The sequence below is a fragment of the Pocillopora damicornis genome, chromosome 1, assembly GCF_964200805.1.
Source record: "Pocillopora damicornis chromosome 1, jaPocDami1.2, whole genome shotgun sequence".
Taxonomy (NCBI): Eukaryota; Metazoa; Cnidaria; class Anthozoa; order Scleractinia; family Pocilloporidae; genus Pocillopora; species Pocillopora damicornis.
Window position 1 is genome coordinate 14492553 of NC_142670.1, and position 15983 is coordinate 14508535.

Genomic DNA, 15983 nt, shown 5'->3' on the forward strand with positions numbered 1-15983 from the left:
TAGTCGATTATGTAAATGTGCCTAACAGTTTACAATAGTCTAGGTTACATCATACCCATTTATAAATAAACATGGATGACGAAGCGCACGATTTTGGCGAAAGAACAAAACAATATACAAGTACTTGTATGCTCTCTACACTGCTAAAACGCGATATGTCAAAACTCTTCAAGCGTCGACTGACTAAATATTGCAGCTAAGATTAGGGAATATATTTATTGAAGAATAAATGGTCAATTATTCAATGAGCGTGGAGAGATACTAGGAGTAGAATGTCTGGCCCACAGAGCACATCACCATGACCCAGGAACGTCTCGCACTTAGACCTTTTGATCCCAACGCTCCTTCTAAAATGTTGGAATTCAAACATTTGGACACAAAAGTGATGGTTTGTATGACGCTTAAGCAGGAAAGAGTTGTTTTTGAGACTGAACAGTAAAACCGTAAGGCCGTTAGCCCCTGGTGGTTTTCTGATCAATTTACGATCAACTTTATGTAAATTCAGATCGAACTCGTGATCTAAGAAAACCGAGAAGAAATCCTTTGACTCGGAGTTTGCCGTGGTATAAAAATAATAATACATGTTAATTAACACATGAGCGAGTTAGTCCATCAAAGTTAAAGGCATACGAAGTAATTGGACCCACCAACTGAAACGCGCAGCATGTCGTAGGCGAGATGAATAACTAATAATCATTCCCATTATTTTATGCATACGAACAAATGGCATACTAGCTCTAGCTGCCAGTTGATGATCGAGACAACTTTCATTTAGCAGAGCTCAAAAAGAAATAATCATTCTGAAAATCAATTATTTTTAAGCTGCTTCTCTACAAAACTTTAACTACAAAAAGTGTTTTAATGCTGTGAGGTTTTTTGATTGTATTAAGAAAAACAATACTCCACATCCGGTGCAAGTTGCTTTTTTGTCTATTGGTCCGTCTAAGACAGAAAAATAAAAATGGAGACTAACGCTATGAATATGCGATCACAGATCATGATTTGCATTAAAATCAAACTCGTACGGAAGCGTTTCATGAGGATGCCGCAAATCCAAAACTCTCAAGCGAGGTGAATCAAATTTAAGTGTAACGATAGCTCTTAAGAGCAACCTTGCATACCCTGGGCATGATGAAGTGGATGATAAATGGAACTAAATCCGGCAAAATTTTCAAAGCCCTTTTAATATGTTGTGTGCTGGGTAAGTATGACGCTAGTTATTCCTGTTTGTTGTGCTGTAGCTATGAAACCGTCAAAACTAACTTTCCAATTTGTCACAATTTGTGATTAAAAGCGCAAGTTGGAAAGCAAAACAAAGAAGTCGTAGAATAACGGTGCTATTACCCTGATCTCCCCAATTTCCACTTTTAAAACAAAGCCTAATTCTAATTTTTACCTCAGTAAGGTAGAGGGTTTTGATGCTCATCGGTTTTTTTTAAAATTAATGATATAAAAATACTTTCTCGTTTCTATCATTATCGTTATCACTATTCTTATACATTTTTCGTTTATTTATTACTTCATCTATTTTCCTCTCATAGATTGCCAAGCAACCTGATTTACATATTTTCCAAAAGCGGAGCTTGTCTGCTTGAGACAGGGAGGTGACTTGGTCTCCATCGAAACTGAAAAAGAATGGCATTTTATCAATTTAGATTCAAAACCGTGATACTTGGAATACTGGTGCGTGGCACATTGGTTTAAGGATGATAAACGAGGTTTGGAGATGGGTGAGTGGAGAACAACTTAATATTTCAAAATGGCAAGATTCTGAACCAGGTGGGAACCACAAAAGGGCGGACATATTAAAGAATGAATGCCTCTTTAACGGTATCTCTTGGTATGATGAAAATTCCTACATTTGCGAGATGCCCGGAGGTAAGATCAAATTCTAACCGTAAAGTATATTATGTGCTAAAACATTAGAGTCTTGCACTTGTGTCGTGAAAATTTCTCTTGCTTCTTAAAAGTAAAAATATTGTTCACAGTATATGCTCGGCTCACCTAACTTGTAGTGTGAGCGAGGAATGAACGTTTAGGCGCGTATAAGTAGTCGAACATGATGCCCATGAAAAGTTCCGTTTTTCAAAAATGTTTCAAAAAATTGATTTGATCACTCTAGAATTATCCTTTTTGCATCGCATGCAGCTGGAAAAACAGCGATCGAAATTGTACATTTTCACAACTTTTTTCGGGTACGTTGCGTTTGGGATAATCTAACCAACGGAATTTTCCCGTGTTACAAACTACAAAGCGTGTTCACTAAGGTCAGAGAGTGTATGCATGTTGTTTTGAACGTAACACGTCGACGGATTTTATCTTTTATTTTCATTCAGATATAAAATGAATGAGAGTTCTCTTGGTGATTTCAATTGTGAGCAAATACCTCACGTTTTAGCTTTCTGAGTTACTTCATGCGAAGGTTTAGGTTAGTTGCAAATGGTTTTAAGGCTGCATGTCAACCCATTTAACGACATATTTGCTACCAAAATACATTTCAAAACCGTTTTTTTTTGGTGGCAACCAAATTGATTTTAGAGATAGAAAGAGAGGATTAATAATTATCAATGGGCTTGATTTGCATTAAAATGATTTGCTTTAAAATGCTGCTCAGCCGGCAAAACGAAATATATTTATAAATTTTTAGCAACGAAGCTAAGGATGTAGTCGATCGGCGACTCGCGTAAGCGTTGCCGTGCCCGTAGGAAGAGATAAGAAAATCCAGGCCGCATTAAGAACCAATAAGATTGCAGGATTCACTAACGCACCCTCTAAGAAAAACAAATAAAAATTACAGTTCTTTGGAGAAAGGTTGCCATGAAAAAACGTATCGGAAATGTAAGCGATAACCCATAATGGTATTGCGGGTAGCTTTCAGGTCATGGTTAGACTTGACCTCAGGATTTCAGGGAAATCTGAGAAAATGTTACGTCAAGGACGAGGCATCACGGGTTTGATGAACCTATTTTATTTACAAGACTGACTTTAAATTCTTAATAGCATGAAAAACGAAAACAGGAGCGAACTTAGCCTAATTAATTTATCTTTCTGTTTATTTCCACATTAAGTACCGTTACCCAGATAATCTTTGGAGATTGTTGCGCACATTTTAAATTTTGCTCTTTTATCCGACAACTTTTCCCGTAACAACTGTGTAAGGTTAGCGGCATATCTCCAGTTGCACATTTATGAGAAGTTTCACTTACATTTAATTTTACGTTTTTTAAGTCTGTTCAGAGGGGGGACGGAGAATAGGGGGCGGGGGAGAGGGTGGTGTCAACTCAACAAGGAACTAATTAATATTCAAAAACATAACTACAAAAGTTACGTGAATTCAAAAATAATCTTAGCTGATGTGAAGTTAACTAATTCAGAAAAGCAGATCAGGGATGGCGGGCACCGTGGTGAAGAAAGATGTATTGTATTAATTGATACTGATCAAATAGCAATCATTTAGTTTTCTATTTTATTGTGATTGTGATTGTAATCTTTCTATGCTAACATTATTATTATAATTATCACTTTGTTTATCGTCATTATGATGATTAGCATATTTGGTTTCGCTCTTAGCATTATATAGAGTGTCCCAATATAACTTTTAAAAACTCTTGGTATATAATTTCGGTGGATGGATTGCCCTGGCGCTTGAACAGAAACATCTGCCAAAGCCTGGGAGGGGACCTAGTTTCCATTGAAACCGAACAAGAATGGAATATCATCAAGGACGAGATAGGAAGGAGAAATATTAAAAAAAGCCATTCCAAAAAATGGAGTATTGGTTTAACGAAAAAGGCCGGGAATTGGACCTGGGTGAATGGAAGACCGCTGATTATTCGCAAATGGGGAATAGGAGAACCAAGTGGTGAACACAACGCGGCTTTCATCTACGAGCTGGACAGTAATGGCGGACGGGGCGTGTTTTTTGGTAGTGGTAATCGTACACGTTGGGGAAACCTGTACGGCTATATTTGTGAAATCTCCAAGGGTGAGTTTTTTTTTTTGTTGCTTTTTTCGTTTTTTATTACTGTTATTATATTTTTGAATAAACCTAAAGGTACTTGAAGAGCTATGTTGCTCAAAACAGAACAATTTATTTTATTTTTGGAATAATTAATTCCTCTGCATTTCATATGTGGTATTTTTTCCTGCAGATTCAGCTCCTGGACAAAACTTTTCGCAGGACTCTTACCAAGCCTACGTTGGACCACCTTGCGCGCAACAATATGGTAAGAGGAGTTGGTCACTATAATGGAGTGAAATATGTCCCAAGTACAACAAATAACCCATTCTCGGGAAAAGCAAAGCTAAAGAATGGAAAGAAAAACATTGCTCGTTAGTCTTTTCCATTTACATCCGTTTTAACAAAAGGGATGTTCGAGGAACCGGTTAATGTATTCCAATAATGTCTGTTGGCATAGCCCACTTCAGGTTAAGCACTTCGTTACAGTGGCCACGTATAGTGTTAAAACACATATCGTAAAACCTGTGTTGAAAGGAAACCAAAAGGATTCTCTCTAGCGTCCACTTATTATAAAATATTCGTTTCATCCAAGTTTTGAAAATTGTACAATGTGACAAGTTTTGATTTTCGAACTTTAAGCCGTTTGCGTTTCCTGTCATTCGCTTCCCGATACTTTAAAAATATACAAACACGAGCTAAAAAAAATCCGTGTCACTGTTGTTATCATCAGTATACATTTTTCCTTTATTTATTACTTCATTTATTTTTTCTCATAGTGTGCCAGCCAACCTGTTTCAAAAACTCCTCTTACATATTTTCCAAAAGCGGAGGAGATTGGGCTTTAAACAGGTTTGTCTGCTCAAGACAGGGAGGTTACTTAGTCTCCATCGAAACTGAAGAAGAATGGCAGTTTATTAGTAATGAGATTCAAAAGCGTGTTACTTGGAATACTAGTGCATGGCACATTGGTTTACAGGAGATAGACAAGGTTTGGACTTGGCTGAGTGGAGAACGACTGAATATTTCGAAATGGCGTAATTGTAAGCCAGGTGGGAACAACAAAAAGGCGGAAATATCCAAGAATGGAGGCCTCTTTAATGCTATTTCTTGGTATGATGAAAATAAATACATTTGCGAGATACCCGGAGGTAAGATCACATTCTAACTATAAAGTATATTAGAGTCTTGCACTTGTGTCATGAAAATTGGTCTTGCTTCTTAAAGTAAAAATATTGTCCACAGAATATGCTCAGCTCACCTAACTTGTACGTGTAAGCGATGAATGAACTTTTTTGCATCGTCTGCAGCTGGAAAAACAGCCATCCAAATTTTACATTGCACAACTTTTGTCGAGCACGCTGCGGTTGGGATAATCTAGCCAACGGAATTTTCCATTGTCACAAGTTCAAAGGCGTGTTCCCTGAGGTCAATGAGTGTATGCATGCTGTTTTGAGCAGAATCCATCGACGTATTTTTATTTTTTTTATTTTTAGTCAGATATAGGTTTCTATAAATGAATTCAATTCTAAACAAATACCTTACATTTTAACTTACTTCTAATGAAGCTTTAGATTAATTACAAAAGGTTTTTAATCCGCGTGTCAACCCATTTAAAGACATATTTGCTACCAAAATTCAATTCAAAACCACTTTTTTTTCTTAGAAACCAAATTGTTTTGAGAGAGAGAAAGAAAAGATTAATAAGTTATCAATCCGCTTGATTTGCTTTGAAATAATTTGCTTTAAAAAAAATGCTCAACCCGCAAAACGAAATATATTCAGGAAAAATGGCAACGAAGCTAGGGATGTAATCGGCCCGTAGGCAGAGATAAGAACATCCGGACCGCATTGGGAACCAAGAAGATTACAGTACTCGTTACCATGCCCTCTGAGTCCTTTCAGTTTGTTTGTCATCATTATGATCATTATTATTTTTGTTTTCATCTTTATCATTTTTTAGAATGCCCAGATATAACTTTTAAAAACTCTTGGTACATCATTTCGGTAAAAAGATTCTCCTGGCACTGGAACAGGAACAAGTGCCAAAGCCAAGGAGGGGACCTAGTTTCTATTGAAACCGAAGAAGAATGGAATTTCATCAATGACGAGATTCAAAGGCGAAATATAACAAAAGAAGACAATAAATGGAGTATTGGTTTAATAAAAAAAGGCCGGGAATTCGACCTAGGTGAGTGAAAGACCGCTGAATATTCGCAAATGGGGACAAGGGGAGCCAAGCGGTGAACACGACGTGGCTTTCATGTACAATCTGGACAGTAATGGCGTGGTGTTTGGTACCTTGAAGGGTACAAGTTGGAAAAGCCGGCACGCTTGTATCTGTGAGATTTCCAAGGGTGAGTTGATTTTTGTCGTCTTTTTTGTTAATGTTTCGAGTAAACTAAAAGGCACCAGAAGCGCTTAAGCGTAATAAAAACATTATTTGCTAAAGTTTGTGATACTCACGAAGGAATTTATCAAAAACCCTTTGACAGTCAGGACCAAGTCTACACTTACCTTTGCAAGTTGTAAGGGCTAATTTCAATGCAATGCACCATGTGCAGTGAACATAATAGACTGACCATCCTGCATCCAATTCGAATATGGCGGGCATTTCGATTGACCTGGCAACCATTACTCTGTAACGAGGTTAATAAGGGTTACCTCAGTTCTCTCAGAGGGTGTAGATGCATTTTCTTGTTTAAGAAATGTTCAATGCAGAGTTGGAATTTAATTGATATTCTGCTTTTCAAAATATAAACATAGGCATGCGTAACATGCAAGAGTTATTCTTTTGGCTGGGAGAGTTTAGATGGGACGCTTTGTGTTCCTAACGCTATTAGTTCTGTAACAGAAAAAGAGCGTAACTTTTAAAGTAACGAAAATATCGCATTACTTCAACCTAGGAGAAAGAACAAAAAAAAAACGAATTGATCTAAGCTTACACAAGTATTTTGTGGTCTATTCTTTCTATTGTTTAAAAAACCCCTAAACAAAAATAAAAGGCATCAGTGCCACGCTTACTGTTGTCTAAGCAGTGCTTAACTTGAATAGTAGTGCTGCTCAAAACAGAACAATTTGTTACTTTTTGGATTGACTAATTCCTCTTATTGCATTTGCGATATTTTTCAGCAGATTCAGCTCATGGACAAAACTCTTCGCAGGACTCTTACCAAGACTACTGTGGACCACCTTGCACGCAACAATATGGCAAGAAAGGTTGATCATTTTAATGGTATGCAGTATGTCTCAAGTACAACAAATGACCCGTTCCCCGTTCTCAGAAAAGCAAAGCTACCAAATTATGACAGAGAGGGGGGGGGGGAGGAACGCCAGACTAGCGTGATTGCTAGGGCGAGCTAATGTTATAAGCTCGCGATCATTTATCCGATCGGCCATGTTTGATTACATGCCATAATTTGTTTGATGTAAAGCGGCACGCTCCGGTGAAACGGTGTGGCCACTATTTTCATCAACGATAAAAAGCATCCAAAACGTCCTCTGCTGACGCAAATACGAGTTGATACTTTTCGCACTCTATGTCGTCCAAACGACAAGCCGTGTGCGTAGCTACCGTTAATCCATTTGATCATAAACAACAATACGTTAACGAAGCTGACAAACGACAACTACCTTATAAATCTTTATATATCTATATAGGCCCTTGTTATTCCGCTTGGAAGATATTTTCGAAATACTGTCATTTGCAATTTGGTGTGAAGGGGGCCGACCGGCTAACTCGTTGAAGCCACTGAGCCGGGATGAGTAAAATAAAGTTACTTGTTGTTGTCACTTTCTACAGCGTGTCACAACCCAGTTACCGGCAAAATTTCCGCACAGCCCCATAAATCATTATACATCCATATATGGGGCTTTATTATTCAGTGTATCACCAGCAAGATGTACATGCATAATTAAGTATGGGGCTGTGCGGAAATTTTTCCCAGTTACCTTTAGTCTACTTTGATCCTAATTTTATTTTTTTTGACGTCTCACACAAAAAGGGTCCCGCACAAAACGGCAGGTAACGCTAGCGATTTGCCGGATTTTAATTTTTCACAGGTTCCTGTCACTCTGCGTGACATATGATAATCTGTCACGTAACGAGATCAACAAACAATTCATTCTGCCTCACATATAAGATCTAAACAAATATATTGACATCATGAACGAGAACGATACAACAAAGAAATAGACTTTAAAAAATTTCACAAATATAAACCGTACAGTGAAAACCTTATGGAACGAAAATAACGATACAATTTTCCCTCGGAAAACAAATGTGATCGGTTAACGAAAGTGAACAAAAAACAAAAGCGTAATAATCGTCGGTGAAGGGAATAAAGGCAACGGTTGCTTTAACTCCAGCAGAAAAAGAATGTCTTAATCTTTACATGATATTGTAGGTGGCGTTTGTGGCGCAGAGGAAGCCACAAGCGTTTTTTACAATTTTCAGGTGCTGAGACAGAGATTGAACTTATCTTAGCAAGAAGCGGGATTTTCGTGAAGCCTGATACACGGAAGAGCTGCTCCTCTTCCAAACCAGGAGAAAAAGGAAATGAGAATTGAACCTGTAAGATTAGAACATTTTGTTTCTTTCATAACGAGTCCACACGTTACTCAGGATGTTCCTTTCGGGGAAAAACTTCTAAAATTGTCGACTGGCGAGATCATAAAAACACCCAATGTTATCAGAACAATGATACCAGAGCGTATTGTCCAATAGTACCAACAGTACTGCTGTGAAACCAACTTTGAGCCTATGAGTAAGAGAACTTTATTACAGAGAGTTTGGGCCGTGTGTTCTTCATCTGTTCGCAAGTCTCTATTCAGCATCAGGAATGGAAGCGGTTGATGCTATAGAAAAACTAGTAGACAAGCTTGTTGACTGTGGCAAGAATCAGCAACGAGCGAGGTAAATTAAGCAGCAACTTCGTTTTTCGAAGCAGTACCTAAAGGGCGACTACAAGGTGGGTGCATTTTTTGTATAATTATGCGTTGCCTTCGCAGAAGTGATGTAGTAAACTTCTTACTATGATTCACGGCTACCTCTTTCTTTCTCTCCAAGTCTTCTTTATGCTTAATTGATGAAACAACAGTTTACAATTCACTGTAATACGCTTACACACATGTATACAACGCTGAGAATCGATTAAGTAATCTTTTTGAAATGTCGATCATATGCGCATGCAATGCTTTGTAAATATACATTGAATCACGCGCTTGTCACTTTACTTTTTATTTCAGGTACATGCGGTGGAGGCCTCAAAGGTTTCCGATCATTGTCGAATTTACGCGCTAAGTGACCCGAGCAATGCTGAATTTCGGGGCTCCTGCGACCATCTCCACAATGAGTCATATGAGCAGTGTTATGAGTTACAGGAAGTATTGTGTACCATAGAAGATGAGTGTTCAAGTGCGCTCTCGTCAGCAGAAGATCAAGCTGACATGCAACTTACCATCAAACAGGCAAGGGATGATATCATTTGCTGGAAAGCCCATCAGCTACGTTCAGTCCATCAAGCTGAGGCGAAGCATTCAGTTTTAGCCAAACTCGACAGCGGATCGGTGTTGTTAGTCCAGGACTGGGCAATGAAATATATACCCCGAAAATATCGAGAGGTGCAGTCAGATTGGTTTGCGAAGCGAGGATTGCCATGGCTCATTAGCGTTGCCATAAGACGGTCAGAGGGTTCTGAGCACTTTGAATCACAGACACCTGTTCACGTATTTCAAAGCTGCGCCCAAGACAGTGTGACTGTGGCTTCGATTATGCTTGACTGCCTCACTACCCTGAAAAAGGAAATTCCAGAGCTGGAAATGGCTTATTACAAACAAGATAACGCTGGCTGTTATCACAGCGGAAATTCAATCATCTCAGCTAAGCTGGCCGTTGATGCCATGGGAGTGGCTGTTGTAAGAAACGACTTTTCGGATCCTGAAGGTGGAAAGGGGGTATGTGATCGCAAAGCGGCAACAATCAAGGGAAGGTACGTTGGAAGGTACGTAAACGAAGGCAATGATGTCATCAACGCTCTACAGTTCAAAACAGCCATTGAATCTGGCCAAGAAACCACAGGAGAGAAAGCAAGTTATGTTGCTGCCAAACCGTCAAACACCTTTAATATCAAATGGGATGGCATAAGCTTACTCAACAATTTTGAGTACGATGAAAGTGACACATGAGTGTGGAGAGCATTCAATGTGGGTTCCGGTAAAGTAGTGCCATGGGCTAAGTTCGAAGGAGTCATGAAGTAGCCCGAAAAATTGGAAATCCTAGACTCGCCATCGCAAAGTCCAAGTGGCGCACCGACGTTCAAGATTGTGAGACACCGACATATTAAGGAAAGCTCTGTCAAAGCAAATTTCTTAACTGAAAGCGAAAACCAAGATCGAAGCTGTATTGGGGAATATAAGCCAGATGACATGCTTTTCCCGTGTCCAGAAGAAGGATATGTAAAAGCCTACAGTCGCTTTGCAAACCTCCAGACACACCTAGATACTGGAAAACACCAAATGATGCTCGAACAGGAAACTCTCTACGATAAAGCTAAAAGAGAATATTCTTCCAGGCTGATGGAGGGACGCAGTCGAATACCAAGCGTTCAAGTTGCTGCACGATCAAAGAGAGACGGCTTGCCGCCTCTTCCAATGGGTTGGGCCCTGAAGACAATTAAGAAAAAGATGCGTTTTACAGGGAAACAGACCGAATTCTTAACTGACCAATTTCAAAAAGGGGAGTATAATGGACGGAAAAGCGATCCACAGGAAGTTTCGAAAGCCATGAGCCTAGCAAGAGACCAAGCGGAGGGACGTCGATTTCAACCTGATTAAGTCCTTACGTCGCAGCAGATTAGTGGCTTCTTCAGCCGTCTTTCAGCAAAGAAGCGATTAGAAGTTACAGCCGCCGGTAACCGAGGAAAAGCTAGTGAAATCTCAGAAGTGGACATGGAGAGCGTCGAAAAGGACGAAATTTCCGCCGAAGCTGAGAGTCATCTATCTACAGTGTGTACAAATGTGATGAGAGATGTGGCTATTCAACATCCGATTGTATCTTTCGATCTAAATATCTGCGAACTTGTACAAAAACGTACACTCACAACTATAAGAGTGGATAGGCTAAGGGACATGTGCATCGACCTTGGGCTGGATATTTCTGACATTTCACCTCAGAAGAGGAAAAAGCCATTCATCGCACGACTCACACAATTAGTCCAGGAGTGTACCTGCTCTTCCAAGTAACTGACCACTGAACGTTTTACGAATAACTGATCTGCTGATTATAAAAGCGGTGCGTGTATTATTTACATGAAGGCGTTGCGTGACAGCAGAGTCCAACATATCGGATTTTAGTCACTCGAGCTCACCATTGCTTGTGAAACCTCCTTATCTTTGTGTTGGACGATTTTCAGTAAATTCGAAACTGGCGAGTGCAGAAGGCGTAGAAGGGATGCAAATGCTCGAATCCATGTTCACTGGATGAGAAGTAAACGGAAACTAACGGCTTTGTGCCAAATTTAACCTTTTGAGTGCAATTCAACTGTTTAACCTCTTGTGTGTAGAATTGTGTAGAATTATGCAGAATTATGGCGTGATTCTCAGAGGGTAGCAAAAGTCGAAAATTGTTTCTCCTGTCTCCGTATATAAAAATCAAGTGTAGTTATAGACATTTTAATATGTTTCTAGTCATTTTAACGGCCAGTGAAGATATAACTGACCAAAACAGTTATTTGTGTCCGACGCGTTTAATTTTGTTATTATGCATCTCATTATGGCGTCACGGTAATTTAGCCGAAATTCGGCTGGTGGTCATCTTTTGATAGTCAAAGGTCCCAAAGAAATAAAACCCACATCGTAAAGAACTATCTTTCAAGGCTTCTTGGTAGTGTTATTGTCAACTTTGAGACACTACCACATGTATTTTTGCCAAGCTATTCTAGGCCACCTTTGCCTTAATTTCGAAAGGCCGAAGATGTCGTCTCTTAATAGGGACGTAGCTTCTCCAAGAATAACATGAGACAAAAACTATTACTTTGTCTCGATAATGCAAGTCCAACTCAATATTTCTATGACTAGAAAAAACCTTCCGTTACATTTTTGTTAGCATGACAAGTGCCCGAAAAGTGCATAATTTCAGGATCGCGCTTGGTGAAATTTGAGCTATTTACCCCCGGAAATGTTAAAACAAATTATTCCCGTTAAAGTGCATATTTCAAAAATCTAAACCCCATTTCCGTTTGCTTACTAGATAAGGCTACCCACAGGCAAAAAATGAACCAAATCGATTTTTGACCGTGTCCGCGACTTTTTCGTTAATCTGTGATTTTTATTGACATTTACTCTTAATACTTTATTCTTGCCTCACGTAAGTAATGTACCTGAATAATAATGAGGTAGATTCTTAACTCTCCTCAACAAGGCTGGTAAGAAAGGAGATCTCAGTGCAACTCTCCATGCAAACAAGAACATGCATGGTGGATAGTTCACAAATTCAAGCAAAATTTCATGCCCCATCACGAACTCTTGAACAACTCATGTCTTCAGTCTGTTGTTGTTATTGTAGTTGTTGCTTTTGTCTAATTCATTACTTTCTTTTCTTTTTTATTTTTTACTATTATCTCATCAGAGATGTTTGTCAACCTCTCTCTCAAATTCGACTGAGTGTTTCTGTGTCCCTTGGAGCTGGACAGATCATCTTCCTCGCCGGAATAAACGCCACAGAAAACAAAGTCAGTGGCGCCTCCTTCTGTCTATAGAATAAGTTTACTCTTTGCACCGTAAATATCTTGTCGAAAGAAGTACGTTAAGAAGTATACGAAAACTCTTTCTTTTCACAGGCTGCCTGTGTTACAATAGCAGCTCTGATGCAGTATTTCTTGATGGCCACTTTCTGTTGGATGCTGATCGAGGGAATATATCTCTACTTCTTCGCTGTGAAAGTTTACAACATTAACACCAAGATGTTCATGTACCGCGTCATCTCATGGGGTAAGTTCATTATATTACGACATGCATCGGTAACTGTAACCATGCATGCTTTCAAATCGCCAAATCTTGTGTTGTCATGCAGTAAAGTATTTCGATTTCCTTTCTTTCTTTATGGGTAGGTCTTCCAATGATCATGGTGGCCATTTCACTTGGCATCGCTGTTAGGAAAGAAGGCTTACAAAGCTATACGAGTGATAAATAGTAAGGAAAATTATTCAACGGTTTCTTCTTCTTCTTCTCCCCCGTTGCATTCTTTCTTTTGTAGTTTTGTATATAGTTTAGATTCGGTCAGTATCATTTCATTCGCTGAAAATTTGTCTTCCTTTTACTTCTTTGCGTTTAGTTGCTGGCTTTCCTCGACTAATAACCTGACCTGGATATTCGTCGCCTTCGTGGCTTTCATTGAAGTTGTGAGTTTATGATTAGTGTTGGTGATTGTGATTGTTATTGGTATACCTGCACTAATTACTACCAAAGACTTTTTCACTACTCTTTCAAATGGGAGTTCAGCATTTACCATACGTCGTCACACAATATTTACCATTTTCCTTTTTTCCTATTTACCCACAATAAACTTTGGACGTAGCTGCTGTTTCGAGGATGTTGGTCAATTTTTAACCTGGTGTTTGCCTTCATAGGCATGAGATAGCTTCATATATTCTCTAACTTTTACTACATAGTATGAAAACAAAAACGTCTTCTTCTTCCTTGTTTCACATTGATATACCAAGATATGGTTTTCGCGGAAAAATAACTCATAAAGCAACATTTCAAAAGGGGAAAGGAGCAGAAAGAGTAGGAAATATTGCATCTATATCATTTAACATGAGGCTTCACTTGGCGTAGTTCTTTCAGTGTAGACACTTTTGTTCGCGATTTCTTTAGCTCATTGGTAGAGGATCGAATTTCATACTTTAGGTCCCACGGTTGATAGTTATATTTCCTGTAGGTAGAGAACTCTACGCCCGACCCTTGTTACAAAACTAGTAACGTCTTTTGCGAGAAAGGATCCTCTCTCAATTTGGCGATTCAACTACCATATCTGAATACTTAATTTATTTTTATTGTATATTTTAGCTCAACGTCTTGATACTCGTACGTGTCATAAAGGAGATGACCAATCTGGTGCAGCCAACAGCGAAAGACAACCATTTTCAGCAAATACGGTAAGATTCACAACATAAAACTAAAACAAAATAGTAGAAGAGATTGCCTGTGAGGCTATATTCGCCAAACTTTCTCATTACTTAATCAGTAAGGCCTTACGATATCTAAAAATGAAAATTCACTGTCAAACGAAAAAAAGGAATATTTTCTTTTAATTTCTAGAATTGGCATCAAAGCTTGCGTGGTGATGATTCCCCTGCTGGGTGTCACATGGCTATTCGGTCTCCTCTCGCCTTTACATAGAGCTTTCGCCTACATCTTCACCATACTTAACTCTACTCAGGTGAGTGTTTGATTGTAACTCTCAAAAAAGAATTCAATCTCGATTACATATTTAACTTTCTAACCAAGTGAGACACCATTAAAATGGTCAGATGATATTTATGAAAATTTTGAGAAAAAAAGACAACCGTTAACTATGCAAGAGAAGACAGCTCTCTATTTATGAAATATGCAAGTTTCCTCCCTTCTTGGAAATCCTAATTAGATATTTGACTAATTTATTTGAATATTGTGAAAACTGATGAAATTAAGAGATCCTCGCAGCTAAGAAAACTTGTGAAACGAGTAGTTGTAAATAGGACCTGAAAAAAATTCAGGCCCGTACGGAATTTGAACCCATGACCTCTGCGATACCGGTGCGGCGCTCTACCAATTGAGCTAACAAGCCAACTGGGAGCTGGTCGATGAATTGGGTCCAAATAAACATCCAAGTGAATGAAGATTTTAGATATATGAAAATTCGTATATTTGCACTGCGCTGCACTGTTCAGATCCCGTACGGACCTGAATTTTTTTCAGGTCCTATTTACAACCACTCGTTTCACTAGTGTTCTTAGCTGCGAGGATCTCTTAACTTCATCTCTCGACCGCAGTGCAAATATATGAATTTTCATATATCTAAAATCTTCATTCACTTGGATGTTTATTTGGTTACATTTGGTTACATTTGCTCATTTTTATTATTATTATTATTGTTTTTCGCTAGAAAAAGGAGTACCGTTTTGAATCTAAAATACATCCAATAATTTGCAATTCCATAGGCTGATGCTAGCCGGAAATGGCATAAACTAAGAGATTCTATTAATCTCTTGCGCAAATTTCATGAAACAGCGATTAAAGAACATTTACACAGAGTAGACAATTCAAAGGAAAATGTCTAGCGATAGAAATGTGGAGTATCGCCATGGGCCTGGTCTTCAAATATCAATACAACGGAGAGGCCAGCATTGAAGAGGAATTTCGACTGACGAGAGAAGGAGTCTACTTTGTAGATGTGCCTAGCAGTTTACAATAGTCTAGACTACGTCATGTCTATTTATAAGTCAACATGATGACGAAGCGTTGGATTTAAACGGAAGAAGGTACAAAAAGGAACATTCTGAAATGCACAACTAAATTTCTCTCTACATTACTCAAATGCGATAGGCCGAAACGCTTCAAGCTTCGACTGACTCAATATATCGCAGCTAAGACGAGCGAACATTCCAGAATAAATAATCAATTATTCCATGAGCGCGGAGAGATACTCAGAGAGTAGAATGTCTCGCTCACAGAGCACATCACTATGACCCAGGAAAGTCTCGCACTCAGACCTTTTCACCCCACCGCTCCTTCTGAAAAGCACTAAAGGTTGGAAATCAAGCATTTTACCACGAAAGTGATGGTCTGTATGACGCTTTTGTAGGGGAGAGTTGTTTCTAGCCTGAACACTAAACTATAGCCGTTAGCCACCGTTGGTTTTCCGACCAATTAGCGATCAACTTCATTTAAATTCACATCGAACTCTTGATCTAAGAAAACCGAGAAGAAATCCTTTGACTCGGAGTTTGTCGTGGTATAAAAATAATAATACACCTTAATTAACACA

The 15983-nt window shown here is 38.8% G+C and overlaps 2 protein-coding genes across 2 annotated transcripts; both read left to right on the plus strand.

The window, feature by feature from the left end:
• The first annotated feature begins 8960 nt into the window (after positions 1 to 8960).
• Positions 8961 to 11892, plus strand: LOC149052217 (uncharacterized). Its single transcript, XM_089212107.1, has one exon. It carries the CDS (start codon positions 9407 to 9409, stop codon positions 10142 to 10144), a length of 738 nt encoding a protein of 245 aa, XP_089068233.1. The 5' UTR covers positions 8961 to 9406; the 3' UTR covers positions 10145 to 11892.
• A 1026-nt stretch (positions 11893 to 12918) lies between these two features.
• On the plus strand, positions 12919 to 15276 carry LOC149052218 (adhesion G protein-coupled receptor D1-like). Its single transcript, XM_089200385.1, has 6 exons — positions 12919 to 12946; positions 13066 to 13147; positions 13290 to 13356; positions 14024 to 14112; positions 14276 to 14396; positions 15157 to 15276. Exons 1-6 carry the CDS (start codon positions 12919 to 12921, stop codon positions 15274 to 15276), a joined length of 507 nt encoding a protein of 168 aa, XP_089056511.1.
• The last annotated feature ends 707 nt before the right edge of the window (positions 15277 to 15983 follow it).